Source organism: Ochotona princeps, chromosome 1 (genome assembly GCF_030435755.1).
Source record: "Ochotona princeps isolate mOchPri1 chromosome 1, mOchPri1.hap1, whole genome shotgun sequence".
NCBI classification, from domain to species: domain Eukaryota; kingdom Metazoa; phylum Chordata; class Mammalia; order Lagomorpha; family Ochotonidae; genus Ochotona; species Ochotona princeps.
In genome coordinates, this window is record NC_080832.1 from 126768728 (window position 1) to 126790896 (window position 22169).

At 43.3% G+C, this 22169-nt stretch overlaps 1 protein-coding gene across 4 annotated transcripts in view; it reads right to left on the reverse strand.

The window, feature by feature from the left end:
* The window catches only part of KDM1B (lysine demethylase 1B), a 149261-nt gene that overhangs the window by 30645 nt on the left and 96447 nt on the right, over positions 1 to 22169 (reverse strand). For 3 of the 4 annotated variants that reach the window (XM_058667636.1, XM_058667644.1, XM_058667640.1), the window contains exons 6-9: positions 16750 to 16866; positions 7747 to 7785; positions 2965 to 3172; positions 1104 to 1288 (exon numbers count right to left, since the gene is read on the reverse strand). In XM_058667636.1, coding sequence (XP_058523619.1) covers positions 1104 to 1288; positions 2965 to 3172; positions 7747 to 7785; positions 16750 to 16866 — 549 coding nt within the window. The remainder of the gene's footprint in view (positions 1 to 1103; positions 1289 to 2964; positions 3173 to 7746; positions 7786 to 16749; positions 16867 to 22169) is intronic. The other variant, XM_058667645.1, reaches the window with a different exon arrangement.

Genomic DNA, 22169 nt, shown 5'->3' on the forward strand with positions numbered 1-22169 from the left:
TCTTCCACAGTCAAGAAAACTAAAAAGAATATGCCTCTTCCAAACCTGCCCTACAAATGATACTTCAAGATGTTCTCTTGACAGAGAAAAGGAATAGTGCCCACCAAAACCAAAGGCAAATGTGAAGAACATCCCAGTAAAATAACAGAAGACTAAATCAATAAACAGCCCATTGCTAAAATGATAGAACCAAATTACCACCTACTTGTATTAACCCTCAACGTAAATGGATTAAACACATCAACCAAACGTCATAGATTAGTAGACTGGATTAAAAAACAAAACCCATCTATTTGTGCCTACAGGAGACACATTTCACCAACAAAGAGCAGCAGAAACTGTATCTCACAGATTTTGATTTTTTTTTGTTAGTTTCATCTCTTCAAAACATTTTGTTCTGATTAAATTCTTCAATGACTCCTAGATCATACAGAAGCATTTTCTTGACTTTCTTTTCCATTTCTTCAGCGACACATTAGTCATTTAGTAGCATCTTATTTAACTTCATGTTGTTGTTAATTCCTTTTTTTCTTCCTGTTGATTTTTTTGTGGCTTTTCATTTAAGGGGATGTATAGTAACTTTGTAATGGAGACTAACATATCCAGATGTGAGGATACAATGCAGTATGCATCAGTACTTCCAAAGATAGACTTCCAATGAAACTGTTTACTATATCTTGACAATAGGATGCTGGACTCTGCCATTGTCCATGCCCGCAATGATGGACATATGACTGTGTATGAAGAACTGTACTATAGTAATGATGGAGGGGAATTCAGTGAGAGGGGAGAGAATTGGGTAGGGGATAAGAGAAATCCCAGGCCCTTGGAATTGTATCATAAAATAATAAAAAGAAGTAAAATTAAACAAAAAAACACTGCTATTCAGAAGGAAAGAAAGAAAGAAAGAAAGAAAGAAAGAGAAAGAAAGAAAGAAAGAAAGAAAGAAAGAAAGAAAGAGAGGAAAGAAAGGAAAAGGAATGGTGCCAGGCATCTTCCCACACCGCCAGGGACAGCCCTCCCCACCTCAACACTGAGCCACCCACAGCAGTGCCCAGGTAAAGCAGCTCTCTGCAAGTGTGTTGCTGACATGCCCAACTTACTTTGCAGTTCGTGTACCACAGAGCCAGGATGAGGTTTCTCAAAGCCAGGTACATGGTGGGATCACGGGAATACTCAGGGAACTCATAGAGCTCATCCAGTTCCATCACGTCCGGCCGCACACACAAGGCCTTGCCGCATTCATTGGGTTGGTAGAAAGGCTGGAAGTACTGGTTCATGCCTGGAACTGACAAGTGACACAAACAGGCAGCTCCTGCAAGGGCAACTTCCAAACCCGGGAGAATGAAAGCGCAAAAACCAACCCAAAACAACAGCAGCACCCAGCCTTGGTGTTTCTCCCCGTCAGGGAGGCAAAATGCACATGAACTAAACCATCACCGTCCCCACTCTTTCTGATTGGAATGAAATGCAAATTTTCTCAAATTCTTACCTTGCTCAGAAAATGCATAAAATGTACCACCTATACTGTCTGAATGCTCAGGAGTGTAAAGTATATTCACAGTGTGTGCCACTGATTCCCAGAACTCAGACCACAATTACTGACATTCCACACTTCCCTAACACACGCCCCTTGTGGCAATATCTTTCATAAGTAACTTTAGTTAGCATTTTCTGATTACAAAATGGGCAGGTTCACATCATCACCCCCAGATGATGGTCAAAGGGTCAAAGCATTTAGGGGATACTCCATTCTTACATCAGCTTCAACAAATACAGAATATGATATTAAAGTACAGCTTATGCTATCCTTTTCAAAATTTACAATCTTGTGAACATTTTTCCATGTCATTAAACATGACCCTAATGGCTTTTTGTTTATTTATTTATTTACTTATTACTTAATCATTCCACTACACTGGGAATTTAAATTGCAATCAAGTTATTTTGCTACTACAAACAATGCTGAAACAAATTCTTTGCATTAGTTTAGGCCAATTTTCTGGAAACACCATTTCTGGTTCAAAGGGTACTTACCTGGAAGGTTCTGATGCCCACCAATGCCAGACTGTCCTTCCTAAATGTACCCTCCCCATAAGGCATGTGAGTACCTGTTTCAGGACACCTTCATGAACACCAAGAATCACCACTTTGGCTTTCATTTTCAGACCAGGTACATTTTAAGAGGGTCTAGCATTATCAGTGAAAAACCTTAACATAGGCAACAAGGTAAAAATATATCAGATTATGAGAAATGCAGTTTGCTCATATACAGGGAGAATTTCCAGAAATGTTGCTTCTGTACCAAAAATTCGATATAGAACTTTAAATTCCATAAACAGCTACCACTTGTAAATGCTATATAAACAGTTGTTATACTACATTATTTAGCGCACAATGACAACAAGGAAACTCTGGGATCTGTGTTGTGGCTCAGCAAGTTGAGCCACTGCTTGGGAGCACTCCTTATCAATGCCAGTTGGCGTCTCAATTACTCTGATTCTGATGCAGCTCCCTGCTAATGTGTCTGGGGAAGCAGCAGCTAATGGCCCAAGGCCCTGGGGCCCTGCCACCCACCTGCTGGGCAGTGACAGAGGTCCTGCTTCTGCCTTTAGCCCTTGTTAAAGGCTGCTGCTGAGGCCATTTGGAAAAGGAACCAGAGGATGGAAGATCTAGCTTTCTCTCTGCCTCAAATTCTGCCTTTCAACATATAAACTTTTTTAAAAAAAGAAAAAATGTGCATGTATTCAGTACAAACCCAACTTTCTCCCCAAGTATTTCTGATCCTTGGTTGGACCTCCTGCTGGGGACCACCATACAGAAGGCTCACCATACAACAAACCCAGGGAGCAGGGAACTGCTTTCCCTCATGTGTCATGTACACTGGAAGAGAGCCTCGGCATATTGCTACCCACCCATTTCAGGGAGGACACGCGGCAAGCAGGGGCTGGGCAGGGTGCTCACCAAGTGCAGAGGGGGCCACCTTGGAGTGCTCCAGCTTCCCAGGGCTGCTGGCAGCGGCGGCGGCACGGTTGGTGCTGGTGCAGGAGGGGCTCATGCCGACGCAGTCGGGGTAGTAGGCAGAAAGCAGGGGCGCTGCCACGCTGTCTTTCAGTAAAGGAGGTAGGATGAGCATGGAGTACCACCAGTGGCTGGAGACTTCTGACACTCTCTGAAATGGGCCAAGCAGAAGAGAAATATGTGGGCCAGTCCCACCAGGGACAGATGATCTCATCCACCCTTGACCCCCTTTCTCAGCTTCTCTACCCACCATACTTAACGATTTTTAACTAAGTTCTGCACACACACAGACTTAGGGGAAACAATGGTTGATGATACCTGGAGCAAATGTTTGCTGGGCAGAATTCTTTCCAATATACTCCAGCAGCCTCCCTTTTTCCCAAGCGCCCACCAACACCAGGTCAGTCTTTTTTTTCTTTTTTTAAAGATTTATTTGTTTTTATTGCAAAGTCAGATATACAGAGAGGAGGAGAGACAGACAGGAAGATCTGTCCGATGATTCACTTCCCAAGTGACCGCAACAGCCGGTGCCGCGCCAATCCAGAGCCAGGAGCCAGGAACTTTCTCCAAGTCTCCCATGCAGGTGCAGGATCCCAAGGCTTTGGGCTGTCCTCGACTGCTTTCCCAGGCCACAAGCAGGGAGCTGGATGGAAGTGGAGCTGCCGGGATTAGAACTGGCGCCCATATGGGATCCTGGCGCGTTCAAGGCGAGGGATTTAGCCGCTAGACCACCATGCCAGGCCCACCAGGTCAGTCTTAAGGCTGTACCGACTCACTATACTGCAAGCCTAGACCTAAATTTTACATGGATAATTTCTTTCCACATGGTAATCACATATCATCCAGCCCCCTCTTTTCACATAGCACGGAAAGATAGTTGCAATGAAAAAAAGTTTAAAGTTGTAGTCAATTTTTACTCTTTGCCAAAGCCTACTGAATGAGAAAAGTAAACTACAATCATCAAAATAAGCAGCCAAGTGGGCAATACTGCGGTGCAACAAGTTAAGCCGCTGCTTGAGACACCTGCATTCCTCATCAGAGAAGTGGTTCAAGCCCAAGCTACTCCATTTCCAATCTAGCTTCACACTAATACCCCTGGGACATCAGTGAAGCATGTCCAAGTACAGGGGCACAAGACACCCAAGTCAGAGACTCAGATGGACGTCTTGGCTCCTGGTTTCAGCTTGGCCCAGCCCTGGCTGTTGAAGCCTTTGAGGGGAGGGAGGGTGACAATTTACTGGTCTCCATTCCTTGAAACCTGATTGTAATTCTGTTAATATACCATCAGAAATGCCAGTCTCATCTCTAATACATACACAATAGAATAAATGGTAATTTAAACACTCTACCTGTGCATTTACTTAGCATCCAGTAGACTGGGCGTAAACAGCATTTGCCCAAAATCTATGTCCATGGAACTTCAGAAGATGAAATGTGATCTTATTTAGAAACAAGAGAGATGAAGAGACAAGACACACCTGGAAGGGCACGTGATGGCGTGGGCTGAGACTGGAGGGGTGTCTAAAACCCAAGGAATGCCAAAACCAATGACTGCTGGCAGCCTCTAGAAGCAGAATGAGGCCTTTTCTCTAGTCTTCAGATGTGGCTCTGTCGATACTTTGATTTCAGGGTTCCACCATCTAAAGTTGTGACAAACTATATTTCCGTCCAAGCTACCTAATTTCTGGTAACTTGTTACAGCAGCTTTAGAAAACCCCCCCCCACACATCCAAAATTTAGAAACTGCTTTAGGGGCCAGCATTGTGACACCAACAGGTTTAGCTGCTGCTTGCAGTAACATTAGCAACATTAGGGCACCTATTTGAATACTGGTTATTTCACTTCCAATCCAGCTCCCTGCCAATATGCTGGGAAGGCAGTGGATGGCAATCCAAGCACTTGAGACCTTACCACCTATTTGGTAGACGGATGAAGTTCCTTAACTCCAGGCTTTAGATTGGCTCAACCCTGGTTGTTGTGGCAGATCAAAGATCCCTCTCTGTAGGGAGCAGGGGGGTGGGGCTAAAGCCGCTCCTGGGATTGGGAGCGGCGTTGCAAGATGGAGGCTGGCCCAGGGCTAGGAAGCAGAGTTGGTCTTGCCTACAGGTAAACAGGAAGTCACAGGGATAGGCTAATGCCCTTGCAGCGATTATGTCATTGCTACTGGCCTATCATGTAGCGCCAAATGGACCCACGGGGAGAAGTGATTGGTGGAGAACGATATAAAAGTAGCAGGTAAAAGCTAGGCGAGGACGATGACAAGAAAGATGGAGAGACTATGACAGAGAAAGACTGGGATGACGGAGAGAGGGACGACAACAGAGAAAGACAGGGAGGAAAACGAGGGCCGGAATGAGAAAAATAGGGCAGGGGAAGACAGACGGGGAAAGGAACGAGGGCTGGAGCAAGAGGAGGAGAGGGATGATGGAGAAAGACGGGACGAGGAGAAGAAGGACGGCGGGAAGAAGGGTGGCGGAGAGAGGGCTGGAAAAGCGGCAGAGAGGGATACAAAAGCGGTACAGAAGCAGTAGGACCTACGAACGGGGACAAGAACAGAGAAATGCAGCATAAAGTACGGGAAGAAGACCAGGAAGAAGGGTGGCGGAGAGTGGGCTGGAGAAGCGGGGAGGAAAGCTAAGGCCAATGGGGAAAGGGGCAGCAAAGAGAAGGGTTTAAACGCAGTCGCTTTTAGCAGTGAAGGGTCCGGTTGCGGTTCTGGCTTTTCCCAGACCCTCAGAGTATGTCTCATCATTTTAGTGTTGCTGCTGGGCAGCGGCACCTCTCTGCTTCTCCTTCTCTCTTGGTTTCTCTGCCTTGCAAATCAATTTTTAAAGAGTGTGTGTGTGTGTTTTAAGCACAACACTAGAAGATGGGGCCACTGTAATGACTCAACCGGCTGATCCTCTGCCTGTAAGCACCAGCATATGGGCACCAGTTAGTGTTTCAGTTGCTCCACTTCTAACACAGCTCCCTGCCACTGCCTGGGAGAGCAGTAGAGGACAGATGGCCCAAAGCCTTGGGATCCTGTACCCGCATGGGAGACTTGGAGGAAGTTCTTGGTTCCTGGCTTCAGATGGGCTCAGTCCAGCCATGGCGGCCATTTGGGGAGTGAACCAGCAGATGCAAGACCTTTCTCTCTGTTGCTCCTTCTCTCTGTAAATTTGCCTTTCCAGAAAAAATAAATCCTCAAAAAAAAAGTGACACTAGAATCTCTAAAAATTGGAGAAAAAGGCAGACAATTATGGTTATAAATCTGTATTTGAGAATCATTTCTTAACTGAATGCAAATAAATAATTGGCATGGAATCCAAGGATGCTGGTCCATATTTTAAGTTCTGGCATGGCCCCTGTCCTACAGCTCAGATTCTTCAGGTTACAAAAAGGTCTCAATAGCAAAGGACAAATGGAGAGGGAATCATAATGGCATTTACTTTCTCTTTCTTCCAAAATTGTATCATACACACCCCAAATTCAAAAATTATGTAGAACACTCCTTTACAACGGGAATGTTTGAGGGTATAAACTCTTTATGTAACTGAGTGGATTTTCAATAGATTTGCAAATCATTCTCCCTTTGCCTGAAAATCTGTTGCATCCATACCCATACATTTCAGACGTCTGGAACTTTTAGTTAAGAATCCCCAAATCACTGAACCCAGAATGACTCATAATTGTTTGAATTTTAGAAACCTAGACCTTCTAAAATCATTTCTGAAACAGCCAATGGATCTGGCTCTACCATACACAAAGTTTCACAGTGATGTGAAATGACACGCATGGCTCTGCCAGCCGGAGACACTACTTGTCCAACCACATCTGGGTGTGGACAGGACACAGCAGTTACACAAAGGTCAGAAAGCACAGGAACACTCCTGTAGCTGAGCTTGGACCAAAACAATCAAAATTGTCCTTTTGCTCTTTTCCCTGAGGAGTCAAGTGCAGAGAGAGAAACAAATCTGGCAAGCCGATCCCTGAAGCAGGACGGTAGGCAGTACCCGCCTTACTGCCTTGTAAACACACAGCTAAGGTCTGGGATGCAATCTCCTGGATCATTCTCCTAGCTACTTCCCTAATGAAATTACTGCTATGGATTGAACAAGACTTCACTCCCCAAGCTCACGCAGATGTCTAAACTGCAAACCAAAATAAACCTCCTTGCTTAGAAAGACCTTAGGTATTTTACTTAAAGTAATGAAAGCTAACAGAGTTACCATTTTAGATTATAAAGCCTTTGACCAGGGTGAGGTTAATGACTGATAGATTTAAGATACAGAATCCATCTAATCATAACCTGAGAAGAGGGCTGGGGGCTCCTGGGGGGACAGGGAGGGCTGAAGGTGGTCAGGGGCTTGCCTTCAGAAGAGAGGTCTCTCACGAGTGGGCTGCTTATCTAAGTTGAGTTCACTCTGGCTTCTCTCTCTGCTTTCTGGTGCTCCATGCCATCTGCTCCCCCACACAAGCTGCACCACGCCAGCCTTTTCCAGGCAGTGAGCTAATGGAGCCACTCAATTCTGAGCCTACAAACTGAAAGCCAAAATAAACCTCCATCCCTAGAAAGTCCTTACTCGAAGTAATGAAAAGCTAATACAGTTACCATTTTAGATGATAAAGCTTTTGACCAGGACCAAATGGAGAAAAACTTCTAACACTGTTTCTGTCATTTATCATGGGGTTTCCCTGTGGAAGTCACAATCAACTTCAACTCAGAACTTGTGGAGTACTCACCAGGTCCTCAGGGAGGGAACAATGGTCTGAGACCTCAGGCTGTAAAAGATAACCCAGGATTAATCAGGTTTACTTACAAAACAGTCATAAATGTCAATTTACCTTTAAGAAATTATTCCTTTTCACCTATCAAACTGGAAAAGACAAAAGTCTGAAAAAAAGGACAGTGTTGTGGCGTAGCAGGACTTTGAATGCCAGCTGGAGTCCTGGTTGCTGTTTTCATCCAGTTCCTTGCTAACACACCTGGGAATGCAGCAGATGGCTCACGCACTTAGACTTTTGTCACCTTATGTGGGAGACCAAGCTGAAGCTCCGGGTTTTACCCTAGCCCGACCTCAGCCACTGCAGCCACTTAGTGGAGGGGAATATGCGGTAAGAATCTTCCTTCCTTTCCTGAGTTTTAAATGTATTAAAAAAAAGTCTGATGAAACACTAAGTGAGGACATGAAACAGGTACTGTAACATAAATAACTGTAGTCAGCAAGCTAACAAAGTGTAAGCATTTTAATTTGCGCTTATCTTGCGTCATGGGAGATGTGTATATGATATATACATGATATATTTAGCAATTATAACCTTCATGTATTTTCTAGAGAGTCCCTTATATGCCTGTACCAATAGAACATGGCCTGATGAAATGGCTAAATTGGTTCAGCCTCCAACTCCAAGCGCCGGTATCCCATATGGCTACCAGTTCACGTACCGGCTGCTCCACTTCCCATTCAGCTCCCTGCTTATTGCCTGAGAAAGCAGTGAAGGATGGCCCAAGTCCTCAGGACCCTGCACTCATGTGGAAGATCTGGAGAAAGTTGTTGGCTCCTTACTTCACATTGGCAAAGCTCTGCCACTGCAGCCATATGGGGAGTAAATTAATGGGTGGAAGATCTTTCTGTCTCCCCTTCTCTATGGAAATATACCTTTCCAATTAAAATAAATAAGTCTTCAAAATTAAAAAAATGCTATAAGAGCAGTGTTCATAGTAAAGCTAAAAGCAACTGGAGGTCCATCAACATGCATCAATGGCTAAGTAAGTTATATTTATATAATGGGAACAAACTAAAGCCACACATACCCCAGGGAACCCCAGGGATACAGTTCACAAACATGGCCGAGCAACAGCAGCTAGACCCACCATCATGTACGACTCCACACACAGGGAGTTCAAAACAAGCAGGAGAACCCACAGTCCTGGGTGTTCCCAAAGTGAGTAGTCTTTACACTTGATCTTAGCCAAAAGGCTGAGAAGCGATGCGAGTAGTCTTTAAAAACAAAAAGATAAATTGATTTTGTTACAAAAAATATTTTTTGAAACTCAGTTTTTTTGTAATATGCATTTTGCATGAAGTTTGGAAGATTCCTGATTGGATTAACTAGAGCTTTAGGAATGCATCAGCTTGATGCATAGACAAAGATCAATACCAGATTGGGTGTTTGGCCTAGCTGCCAAATGGGACAACCATGGTTCCAACCCAGACTGCCTTGGCTTGATCATCGATATTGCTGTTGACTCCGGCTGCTTGCTAATTTGGATTCATGCAAGCGGCAGGCGATGGCTCACCTTCCGGGTCCCTGCCACCTGCACAGGATCCCTGGATTCAGCTCCCAGATCTTGGCATTTGGCCTGTTTCATGAATTTGCAGAGTGACCCATTTGGTGCTGCCATTTGGATGGCAGCTCTGCTATGTTAATTTCTCCCTGCTCCACAAATAACAGTTTAAAGTAAACCTCAATATTGAGCAAAAAGAGTAACATTACAGAAGGATACAAGAAAAAATGGTATAATTTATAGCCATCTCCAAAATAGGCAAAACCTAACATGCTAGACTTTTCGAAAACACACGCAATTCTGTAACGGAAGGCAAAGAACAGAACAGAAGTGAGATGTCGAGCTTGCATGTACAGAGAAAATGACCACCGAGGAGCGCCTGGGAAGCACAATGCCAGCAGTGCCAGCCCCTCAGCGCGGGCAACGACGGCCCCAGTCAGAGGCAGCCTCCCTCCCCTTCCCTTCAGAGGACCCTCCACCCTGCAAGGTGAGTGTGAGCATCACCTGAGGGACTTTAAAAACAGTTCTGGCCAACTCCAAGACTCTGTCCTCTCCGCTCTTTTCTTCTGAACTACCAACAGCAATGAAAGAGCGGACACCATCACAGAGCTCAGGGACATCAGAAGGAAGGGAACGAGGCAAACACATTTACAACTTAGACACAGCCTGAAGTGGAAAAAAGTTATAAAGCACCTAAATAGTCAGATGCCTGTTAAAGAAATTGAATGTAATTTTTTTCCCTTATTTACCTGAGAGGGACAGTGATATCCTATGTGCCGGTTTACTGCCCCAAATGACAACAACCAGAGTGAGCCAGAGTGAGTCGGGAACTCAATGCATACCTCTTACGCAGGCGGCAGGGACCCAAATACTTGAGCCGTCATCTCCGACACCTACTGTCTACACTGGCAGGAAGCTGTAGTCAGGACACCAAGAATCAAATCCCGGCACTCCAAGGTGGGAATTGGGCACTTTAACTGTTAAGCTAAACGCTAGCTCTGAATCTACAATTTTTGGATTTATATTCATAAACAGTCGTTAGTCCTTCATGATGGTATTTAAGTGTCAAGATATATTTAATAGTGTCATTGGGAGTCCAACTGATGTGGAAGCAGAGACGCACACTGCATTGTATCCTCGCATCTGGATATGCTAGTCTTTTTGTCTTTTTTTAACAAAAATTAGGTTTGGTGTTTTTTGTGTGTGTGTGTGTCTTTGCTTTTTAAGATTTATTGAAGGGCAGATTTACAAAGAGAAGCAGAGACAGAGACAGAGATCTTCCATCCATGGTTTGTTCTCCAAGTGGATGCAACAGCCAGACTGAGCAGATCCAAAGCCAGGAGCCAGGAAGAGCCTCCACTCTGGGTCTCCCACATGGCTGCAGGGTCCCAAGACTCTGGGCCATCCTCTACTGCTTTCCTGGGCCACAGCAGGGAGCTGCATAGGAAGTGCAACAGTACAGGTATGAACTGACACCCATATGAGATCCAGGCGCATGCAAGTCATGGATTTAGCCACTAGGCTATCAAACTGGGCCCATGATAGTCTATTACACAGTTACTATATATCCCCTTAAGTGAAAAGCCATAAAACAAAATCAACAACAGGAAGGAAAATAGAAAATGTACAACAGGAAGTTAAATAGCATGCTACTGAATGACCAACGTGTCGCTGAATATGAGTGAAAGAAAATATAAACTTTTTTTTATTAAAGATTTATTTATTTTTATTAGGAAGGCAGATCTACAGAGTGAAGGAGAGACAGAGAGAAAGATCTTCCATCCACTGGCTCACTCTCCAATTAGGTGCAACAGCTGGAGCTGAGTTGATCTGACCAGGAGCTGCTTCTTCCGGGTCTTCCATGATGTGCAGGGTCTTAAGGCTTTGGTCAGTGATTGACTGCTTTCCCAGGCCTCAAGCAGGCAGCTGGAAGGGAAGCTGAGCAGCCAGAATATGAACTGGCACCCATACGGGATTTCTGGGTGTGCAAGGCGAGGACTTTAGCCACAAGGCTACCACACCAGGTCCAAAAACCATCTTGAAGAAAAAAATGCTACTGCTATGTATCACTGAAGAAATTAATAGGAAAAAAGAACTTGAAGAAACGAAAAAAAAACCACACAAGTATCAAAACCCATGAGATAAAGTAAAATCAGTACTGAAAGGGACATTTATAATATCAGGTGATCACAAAAAATCAAAATATCTCAAATTATCTAAATGCAGCTCAAGAACTTACTACAAAAGAAAAATGAACAGAAAGCAAAAAATGATAGAAATCACAGCAAAAATAAATGAAATTGAAGCTAAAAAACTACAAATTGCAACAAGAATCATTTTTCAAAATTTTTCTTAATCTCATTCCTTAATTTTTATTTTTTTAAGATTTATTTATTTTTATTGGAAAGGCAGATACTCAGAGAGGAGGAGAGACAGGAAAATATTCTGTCCGATAATTCACTCCCTAAGTGACCGTTGCTGCGCTGATCCAAAGCCAGAAGCCAGGAGCCAGGACATGCTTCCAGGTCTCACACATGGGTGCAGGGTCCCAAGGCCTTGGGCCATCCTCGACTGCTTTCCCAGGCCACAAGCAGGGAGCTGGATGGGAAGTGGGGCTGTCAAGATTAGAATTGGTGCCCATATGGGATCCCAGCACATGCAAGTTGAGGACTTTAACCACTACGCTATCGCGCTGGGCTCGGAAGAGCCATTTTTTAAGAAGCTGAACAAAACAAACTTTCAGCCAGACTAGCAAAGAAAAGCAAGAGAGAAAAACCAAGTAAAATTAGTGATGAAAAAGAAAACATTATAAGAAACTAGCAAGGTGATTTCTTGCTGAATGGATCCTTTGATTATTATGGGGTGTTCTTTATCACTTTTAATATTTTTTACATCAAAGTCTGCATTATCTGATAAGCAGCTCATTCTTTTCCATTAGCCTGGAATATTCTTTTACTTTCAGTTTCCACGTACCTTTGTTGGTAAGATGTGTCTGATATAAGCAGCAAACAGATGGCTTTTATTTTATGATGCAGTCCGCTAATCTATGACATTTGATTGATGAGTTCATGCCATTTACATTCAGGGTTAATATCAATAGGTAGTAATTTGGTCCTGTAATTTGCCTTTGGTAGGTGCTATTTCTTTTCTCTGTCAAGAGAACTTCTTAAAGTATTGTTTATAGGGTAGGACTGGAAGAAGCCAATTCTTTGAGCTTTTGTTTACTGTGAAGGAATTTTACTTCATTTTCAAAGACAAAGGGAAGCTTTGCTAGGTAAGTTATTCTGGGTTGACAATTTTTTCCTTTTAGAATCTGGAATGTCACTCCATTCTCTTCTGGCATTTAGTTTCCTCTGAGAGGTCAGCTGTGAGTCTGACTGCCATTCCTCTACATGTTACCTGGCTTCAACTGAAGAGATGTTGAAATGTTCAACATCAGCAAATGTTCAACTGAAGGGAGTTTGATTATCATATGTCATGGTGATGATGGCTTTTGGCCAACCCTACTGGGAGTTCTGCCGCGCCTCCTGGATGTTGTTTCCCAATTCTTTCTCCAAACGAGGGAAGTTTTCCTTTATTATTTCACTGAATACATTTTCAAACCCAGCTTCTACTTCTGTGCCTTCTGAAACTCCCACAACTACTGAATTTGGCTTTTTAATAGTGTCCCTTAATTCTTGAATATTTTTCTTAGCTTGACTGAGTTCCTCTTCCAACTTTTTTACTTTGTCACCATTGTCGAATGAAATGTTTTCCAATTCTGAGATTCTCTCTTCTACTTTGCTTATTGTAGTATTGAGGCTTTCCACTGAATTTTTAGTTTGCTCCATTGTGTCCTTCATTTATAATTCAACTTGATTTTCAATGTTGCTATTTCCTGTGTAACATATTCCTTACATTCCTTAATTTCCTTGAACTTCTCATTGTTGTTAAGAAGCTTTATAACAAGTTTTTAAAATCCTTTACCCCATATTTCCTCGATGTTTTTCTCAGTTAACTCTGAGGTTGACAAAGGCTTTTTTTGCTCCTTTGTCAGGGAGGCATCACTAGCATTCATTGCGCCTCTGTCTCTTTTTTTTGCTTTTGGTCATTGCTATTCTGGTTAGCAGATTTCTTTCCTTACGGTCAGTTTCTAAGTTGTGTTGCCCACTGGTCTACAGGTTGATTTTACTGATCGCATCCGGTACCCAGTTCTTCATTTGCAGTTGTTTGTGCCACTCCCCCCAATGAGTTTCAGATCTGGGCTCTTGTGTTAGACTTCCACCATGGTCTCCATTGCCCAAGCTCCAGGCACTACCTTCCACCCTCTGTGATCCTCTACTGCTGTGGCTGCACTCCTGCTTGCACAGCCTATCTTCCACTCCTGGTTCAGCAATGCCAGGGATTAGGGAGATGCTAACTGTTCTAAATCACTGGTGGTCAGTGTTGCTGGCCTTGCCAGAACCTGCTGGCCATAAGGCCTGAAGGCAACTGGAGCTATTTTGGGTGGAACCCAGAGGATGCCAAGTCGGTACTATTTTCCCTGTGGGATCAGTGCAATTTGTTGAGCCGGACATGGGTTCTCTCCCAGATTAGTACATTTGCAGCTTGCTATTGTTCCTTCAGCCCTATAGCCTTTTCCTCAGTACACCAAATGGCACCCAATGTGGCACTGTAGGGGGTCTGTGCCAGCTGATTGTTAGGTCTGAGGAACACTCGGACCTATCCTGGGCAGAATCTATTTTCCCTATGGGACCAGTGCAATGCATCAAGCCAGAAATGAGCATGCTTACTTTAGTCCCTCCAGCCCCACAGCCTTTTTTTCCTCAGTATACAAAATGATGGTCCATGTCGCACTAGTGGAGGTCTGAGCTGTGAAACCCATCCTGTTCCTGTACTTGCCTGCTTGGGTTCTGTCACTTTGCTTCTTCCTGTGATTAAATCATGCAAATAAGTAGGATAGACAGTTCCATGGCTGGGTTCACCTCCTGAGTTCCTGCTGAATTCCCCTTCCCACCTGGCCACTGGTGAAGCTCTGACCTCCGACCATCGCTGGGTTATCTGGTCACTGCGACAGCGCTCCACTGTCTCTGCTGTTTTCCGGTGTCTCTAGGTGCACCTCTGCCATCAGCTTTCCTCACCCTATTTCCCGGAATCGCAGCCTCCCTGCTTCACCCTGGCTAAGGATTCTGTTCAAATGTGTCCTTATGCTATTCCATCATCTTTCCCTCTCCAAAATGTTCTTTACATTAACCATGTATAGCTTTAATACTTATATTTTAAATCTCCAGCTTGTAAAAACTTGATTACAAGTTTTGTAAACTTCTCATTCAAAGGGGCAAGCACAATGGCTCAACTGGATAATCCTTCACTTGCAATGACAGGATTTCATATAGGTGCTGATTCATGTCCTGGCTGCACAACCTCCAATCTAGCTCTCTCTTACCACTTGGCAAGCAGCAGAGTATGGCCCAAAGCCTTGAGACCCTGTACCCATATGGGAAACCTAGATGCAACTTCTGGCTCCTGGCTTTAGATCAGCTCAGGTTTCGACCACTGCAGTCATTTCGGGAATGAACAGCAGACTCTCTGTCTCCTCTTCTCTCTGGAGATCTGCCTTTCCAATAAAAATAAATCTTAAAAACAAAACAAAACAAAAACCTCTCTATCCATTCCTTATAAGGGAAATATCTAATCCAAGAAGCTGTTTTGCTAAAAACAACTCTATCTTTGTCAACGTACTAAAACCACTGACATTTACACTTTAAAGGAGCAACTTTTATGGTATGTGACTCACATCTCAATTTTTCAAATATAATTTGCTTCTACGATTACAGTAATTCCTAATATCACATTCCAGGGACATATAACATTTGTGTAAGTTAATCCCCTTAACACATCAAATTAATTGCACGTGTTCTTTTTCATTTTTTTTTCAAATGGTGCCATGGTGTAGTCAGCTAAGCCACCACCCAAGACACTGGCATCCCACATGGGTGCCAATTAGTCTTGGCTGCTCTACTTCCAATCTAGCTCCCTGCTTGTGGCCTGGGAAAGCAGTGAAAAGATGGCCCAAAGCCTTGGGACCCCAAACCCATGTGGGAGACCTGGAAGAAGCTTCTGGCTCCCGGCTTCAGAATGACCTATTTAAGGCCATTGCAGCCATTTGAGGTGTGAACCAGAGTATGGAAGATCTCCCTCTCTGTGTCTCTCCTTCTTTGTATAAATCTTTCAAATAAAAACAATTTTTAAAAACATGTAGTTAAAAAATATTTATTTGAAAATCCGAGTCATTACAGACAGAGAAGGAGTGAAAGAGATCTTCCATGTGCTGGGTCATGACCCCGATGGCTGCAATAGTCAGGGTTAGCTCATGCTGAAGCCAGGAGCCCCTGGTCTCTTAAAGCGGTGGCAAGCACTCAAACATTGAGCCATTCTCTGCCACTTTTCCCAGGCCATCAGAAGGAAGCAGGATCTGAAGTGGAGCACCCAGGACACAAGTTAGAGCCCATATGGAACAATGGTGCCCATACAGGATACCTGTGTCACCGGCAGCAGCTTTACCACCAAGCCACAATACATACTATGGAAAGATTTACAGAGACAAGGAGACACACAGAGAAAGATCTTCCATCCACTGATCACTCCGTAAGTGGCCACAATGGCCAGAGCTGAGCCTATCTGAAACCAGGAGCTTACTCGGGGTTTTGCACACTGGTGCAGAGTCCCAAGGCTTTGGGCTGTTCTCGACTGCTTTCCCAGGCCACAAGCAGGGAGCTGGATGGGAAGTGGAGCAGCTGGGATATGAAACAGCACCCTATGGGATCCCGGCATGTGCAAGGCAAGAACTTTAGCCACTAGGCCATTGCACTGGGTCCAACTATCATACATTTTTAAACACTAAATAATGGCCAGAGTTCAATAAAAACACATTATGCCACCTATGGCTGAATCCTAATTGCCAAACATATCCATTTATCTCTTGTGTAACAGCATCCCACTTTCACTTGGTGTTACAACAGGCTCAACTGGAAAATATCACCTTCCTTGGTTCTTACTACAGTTTGCAGTAGCTGCACGATCTTATCATGGTTAATGGGACATAAACAGAAATCTACCCTTGGAACTTCTAGGAAAGCATCCCTAATAAAAGAGGAACAGATCCAACAGACACAATCCTTGTGGTGTTCGCCTTTCCCCTCTCCTCTGCATAGCATTTGAACACACGGCTGGCTGTGCAGCTGTCTAGAGGGTGGGAAGTAAACCAGATACAGCAACTAAAAACTAGAGGGAGATTTCCTGGGCAGATAAAACAAGGTTATGTCCAAAACTTCTTATAACAAAAGTGCAATTATGAACTGCTTGAGCCAATGACCCACAATTCCAGTACACTCCCGATCAACACAATAAATGAAAAATATACATCAATGTTAATGAAAAACTAATGTTAATTTCAAAGGAAAATCCACAGCTCATACCTTGACAGCATTATTTGGCTTCATACCACATCGATAAGCCTTTGCTATCTGTGGCGTAAGTTGAGTTTCCTTGGTAAGTTGCCTCCATTTTCTACACTCAGGCTTTGTACACTGAACCTAGATGAAAAATAAGTAAAAAATAAATAAGTAAGTCATGATAAAAAAAAAATCAGTGAGTGGCAGATGTTGTGGAACAGCCAGTTAAGTCACTACTTGGGATGGCCACATTCCATTATGTCCACTTAAATCCTGATATTCCACTTCAAGCGTGGTTTCCTGCTAATGCATCTTAGAGGCAACTGCTGATGGCACAAATGCCTAAGTACTTCCAACAAGATAGGAGCTGAGATGGGACTTCTAGGTTCCTGGCTTTGGCCCAGCCCAGCCCAGCCCTTGCCATTGGAGGTATTTGGGAAGTGAACTGGTAGATGGAAAATTCTTCACTTCTCTCTCACATCTTCTCTCTCTCCTCTGTCATTCTTCCTTTGAAGTAAGTAAAAAAACTTCTTTTAAATTAGTTAATTCTCACCTATCATTTCTACTCTTCACCATTCTAACTACCATGTGATGTTACCAAATTTTGGGCAACCTTAAGTATTTTTTTCTCTCCCTTGCATTACCACTAGCCACATAATCCATTTTACCTTATTAAGGTAATTTCTGATTCAATAATAAGCAAGTGCAAAGGGGATTTGAGTACTGCTGTCAGAAAGGTTTTTTTAGCTGAAACCCAAAAAACAATCAGGGTGAAATTTTGTTACAGTTACCCAAAAAGTATGCAAATTACATGCCAATAAATATGGTACTGTTCTGGGTTGAATCCCGAAACAGTAAAAGTGAGTGAATAAAATCCAGATAAAGTATGTAATGTGTTATTAACACCACAGTTAGTAGCCTAAGATATATCATGGTATATAAGATAACATTAGGGAAAATTGAGTAATGGCTATGTGGGAATTCTCTGTACTATCTTTATAACTTTCTGTAAATCTATCATTTCAACATAAATGTATGTTTTTAAAAGTATATGCTTATCCATATGCAAAAAGAACGGACTCAGATCCTACTTTATATAATTCATAAGAATGAGCTAAAACAGATCATACGATTAAATGTAAGAGCTAAAATGACAACTCTTAAAAGAAAACAGCAAGAACAAAATTTTTATGACTTCACAATTGGGAATGGATTCCTAGCTACCATACAAGTAAGGGGGAAAAAACAGACCAACTGAACATCATCAAAATTTAAAACTTTAATGCATTAAAGAAAAGCTATCAAAATAGAAAGACAACATACAGGACAAGATACAAGTCATAAATGAGACAAGGGTTTATTATCCAGAATATACAAGTACTCTTCACTCAGCAGCAGAAAAAGCCCACCAAATTTAAAGATGAGCAAAGGACTTGAATACATATTTCCTCAAAGAAGATTTGCAAATGGCCAACAAGCAGAAGAAAAGATTCATTATTCAGGAAATGCAAATCAAAGCTACAATGATATCACCTCACACTCACCAGGAAAACTAAAATCAAAAAACAAACCGAGACTTGGTGAGGATGTGGAGACACCTGTACTTTCTTTTTTTTTCTTTAAAGATTTATTTTTCTTACAAAGTCAGATATACAGAGAGAGGAGGAGAGACAGAGAGGAAGATCTTCCATCCGATGATTCACTCCCCAAGTGAGCCGCAACGGGTCGGTGCGCGCCGATCCGATGCCGGGAACCAGGAACCTCCTCCAGGTCTCCCACACGGGTGCAGGGTCCCAATGCATTGGGCCGTCCTCGACTGCTTTCCCAGGCCACAAGCAGGGAGCTGGATGGGAAGTGGAGCTGCCGGGATTAGAACCGGCGCCCATATGAGTTCCTGACGGGTTCAAAGCGAGGACTTTAGCCGCTAGGCCACGCCGCCGGGCCCGACACCTGTACTTTCACACTCTGCAGACAGGACTAGAAAATGGTGCAAAGCTGCCGTGGAAGTTCGGAGGCTCCTCAACACAGAATCCCCACGACCCACAGTACTTCTGTTCCTGGGCATTTACTGGAAAGCAACAGCAACAGACATTCAAAACATAGATGAACATGAATGTTCAAAGTAGCACTATTCAACTATTCGCAACAGCTAAAACATGGAAATTATCCAGATGTCTATCAAAGGATGAGTGTGAATACAATGTGACACAGACCACAACAGGAGCAGGACGCCAAAGAAACAAAGTACTCATCCACAGCAAGGCACAGAGACCTCAACACCTTGCTCAGGAAGAAGTCCCACACAGCAGGGCCCTGATGAAGTGAGATAGTCAAAACAGGTGGATTGGAGCAGCTGCTACAACAGAGGGAGGAAGGACCTAGAGTGACTGCTCGCTGGACACAGCCCTCCCTCATGGCTGACACCACAGGGACTGGAAGGAAGAGGTGGCTGCCAACCACAGCGACTGCACCAAGTGCTCCTAAACAGTACACTTCACGGCGGTTCATTCAATCTTCTGATTTTCACTTCAAGCCAAAGAATTTTTAAGTGTGCACAGAGAGGCCCAGAATAGCCTATGTTTTTAAAACCCAGCAAATTATTATTACGAAGTGGTGGTAGATAAAGTATGTGCAATCACTAAAATGCATTTTCAAAGAACAGCTAAAGGAAAACACAGATAAAGCTAAAATAACTTTAAATGTCTGAAAGTTACAAAAACTTACATTCCAAGTGTAATTTTAAACCGAAGATCTACACATAAAATACAAAGCAGTGTTTAAAGAAGTTCAGAAATGACTGCAGCAAAGGATGAAAATGAGCTATACCACACTCAACAATGACTACAACCAGATATCTTAAGTTTTTTCATGAGGGGACTTTAAAAAGTGCATGGAGGAGAATCAAGATGGTGGAATAGGGTAAGGACACATTTAAACGGACGGAAAAACATTTAATCATGATGAAGCAGAGAGGACACATTCCAGGAAATAGGGAAGGACAGAACAACAGCAGAGGGGTGCCTGGAGACTGACAGACACAGGAAAGCAGCGGACACAGCAGTGTGGTGTTGCAGTGACTGATACTCCAGCAGCATTCAGCTAACGGTGATCTGAACTCCACCATCAACCAGGTGGGAAGAGACTTTGACTGGGAGCTTGGGAGGTAAACCCAGACAAAGAACTGTCCGTCCTGTTGGTCCATTTGATTTGACTAAGAGCAGAGACAGAGCAGCAGATCCCAGACGGACAGTGCGAGAACAGGGTGTATTTCACAACCCAGTCAGCCCCCTAGAGCTGAATTGGGCACCTTTTTCCATAAGGAGGCAAAGGCAAGGGCTTTAGGACTGAGCATATGCCAAGCTGGGAGTGAACTCAGTTCTGACTTAATAAACTGCAGCAACGTGGCATTCCACAGGTTCCACCCAAGACAGGGCTGGGTAGCCCTCAGACCTGACGGCCAGAAGATCAACAACAGTAGTAATGGTACATCAAGCGCCATTTTGCACACTGTGGCAATAGCTTTAGGACTGTAGGGGACAACAGTGAACTGCACATGTGCTCAGCACGTGAGAACTCACTGAGTTCCGTGGATTGTACTGGTCCTGCAGGAAAATAATACCGACTGTGGCATCCTACCAGCCAAAATAGGTCCGTGTGGCACCCAGACCTAACTTCTAACAGGTTCCGACAGTATCAGCACCACCAACGACCTAACCATATAGGACACCTGGTGTCTTTCTAATCCTGGGACCTGCTCCAACCAGAAGTGGGAGAAAGGTTGCAGAGACAATGGTGCAGCCTCAGCACGGTATCACAGGAGGTGGAGAGTGGTGAGCCAGGAGCTGGGGCTGTGGAGACCACGGTGGAAATCTGACATAAGAACCCAGACCTGCAACTCGCTGGAGGTTGTGGCACAAGCGGCTGCAAGCAAAAAGTTGTGTACCAACTGGAACAAGTAAAATTGCATTGCACACCTGTGGGTGACACAGCTTAGAAACCTGCCCCAAGGAGAAGACTCTGTTCCAGAAGTACAATGATCAAGAGCAAAAAAAGAGACAAAGACACAATGAAGATTACTGAAAACTCCCCTGCAAAGGAGCAAAACCCTTTCCCAACGTTAGAGTTAACTGAGGAAGACATCGAGAAAATGGGGCACACAGAATCCATAAAACTCATTTTAAAGCTTCTGACCAAAAATGAGAAGCACATACAGGAGTTCAAAGAATTTAAGGAAGCAATAACGCAAATCAAGGCTGGTATATCAGAAATTCAGAACACAGTAGAGCAAATTAAAGTACAATGGAGAGTCTCCAAAATAGAATGAAGCAAGCAGAAGAAAGAATATCAGAACTGGAAGATACTTCCTGTCATCACGGGGAAGCAAACAAAAAGCTGGAAGCAGAGCTGGATCAGGCCAAAAAAAGTATTCAGGAATTGAAAGACACTATGAAGAGGCCAAATATAAGAGTTATGGGAGTCCCAGACGGTGCAGAAAGAGAAGCTGAGTTTGCAAATGTATTTAATGAAATAATAAAGGAAAATTTCCCTCATCTGGAGAAAGAATTGGGAAACAAGATCCAGGAGGGGCACAGAACTCCCAACAGGCTTGATCAAAAGCAATCTTCACCAAGACACATGATGATCAAGCTCTCTTCAATTGAACATAAGGAAAAGATCCTTAAATGTGCACGTGAAAAAAAATCAACTGACATATAAAGGAATGCCAATTAAAATCACACCTGATCTCTCACAGGAAACTCTACAGGCAAGAAGAGAATGGAGCAATATATTCCAGATTCTAAAAGCAAAAAATTGTCGGCCTAGGATAACATATCCAGCAAAGCTTTCTTTCGTCTTTGAAAAGGAAATAAAATTCTTCCACAGTAAAGAAAAGCTAAAAGAATTTGCGTCGTCCAAACCTGCTCTACAAAGGATACTTCAAGATGTTCTCTTCACAGAGAAGAGGAATAGCACCCAACAAAACCAAAGGCAAATGGCAACAACATCCCAGTAAAATGACAACAGACGACTAAACCAATGAACAACCCATTCCTAAAATGACAGGACCAAACTACCATCCACACATATTAAACTCTGAATGTAAATGGCTTAAGCTCAAACATCATAGATTAGTAGACTGGATTTAAAAAAAAAAAACAAAACCCATCTGTTTATTGTCTAGAAGAGACACACACTTCTCCAACAAAAATCAGCGGAAACTAAATCACGTGGGTTTTGTTGTTTTCTGTTAGTTTCATCTCTTCAAAACACTTTCTTCCGATTAAATCATTCAAAGACTCGTAGATAATACAGTACCATCATTTTCTTCAAGAAGATTCTTGATTTTCATTTCTTCAGCTACACGTTAGTCATTTAATAGCATGTTATTTAACTTCTTGGTGTTGTTAATTTCTTTTTTCTCCTGGATGTTGATTTTGTTTTGT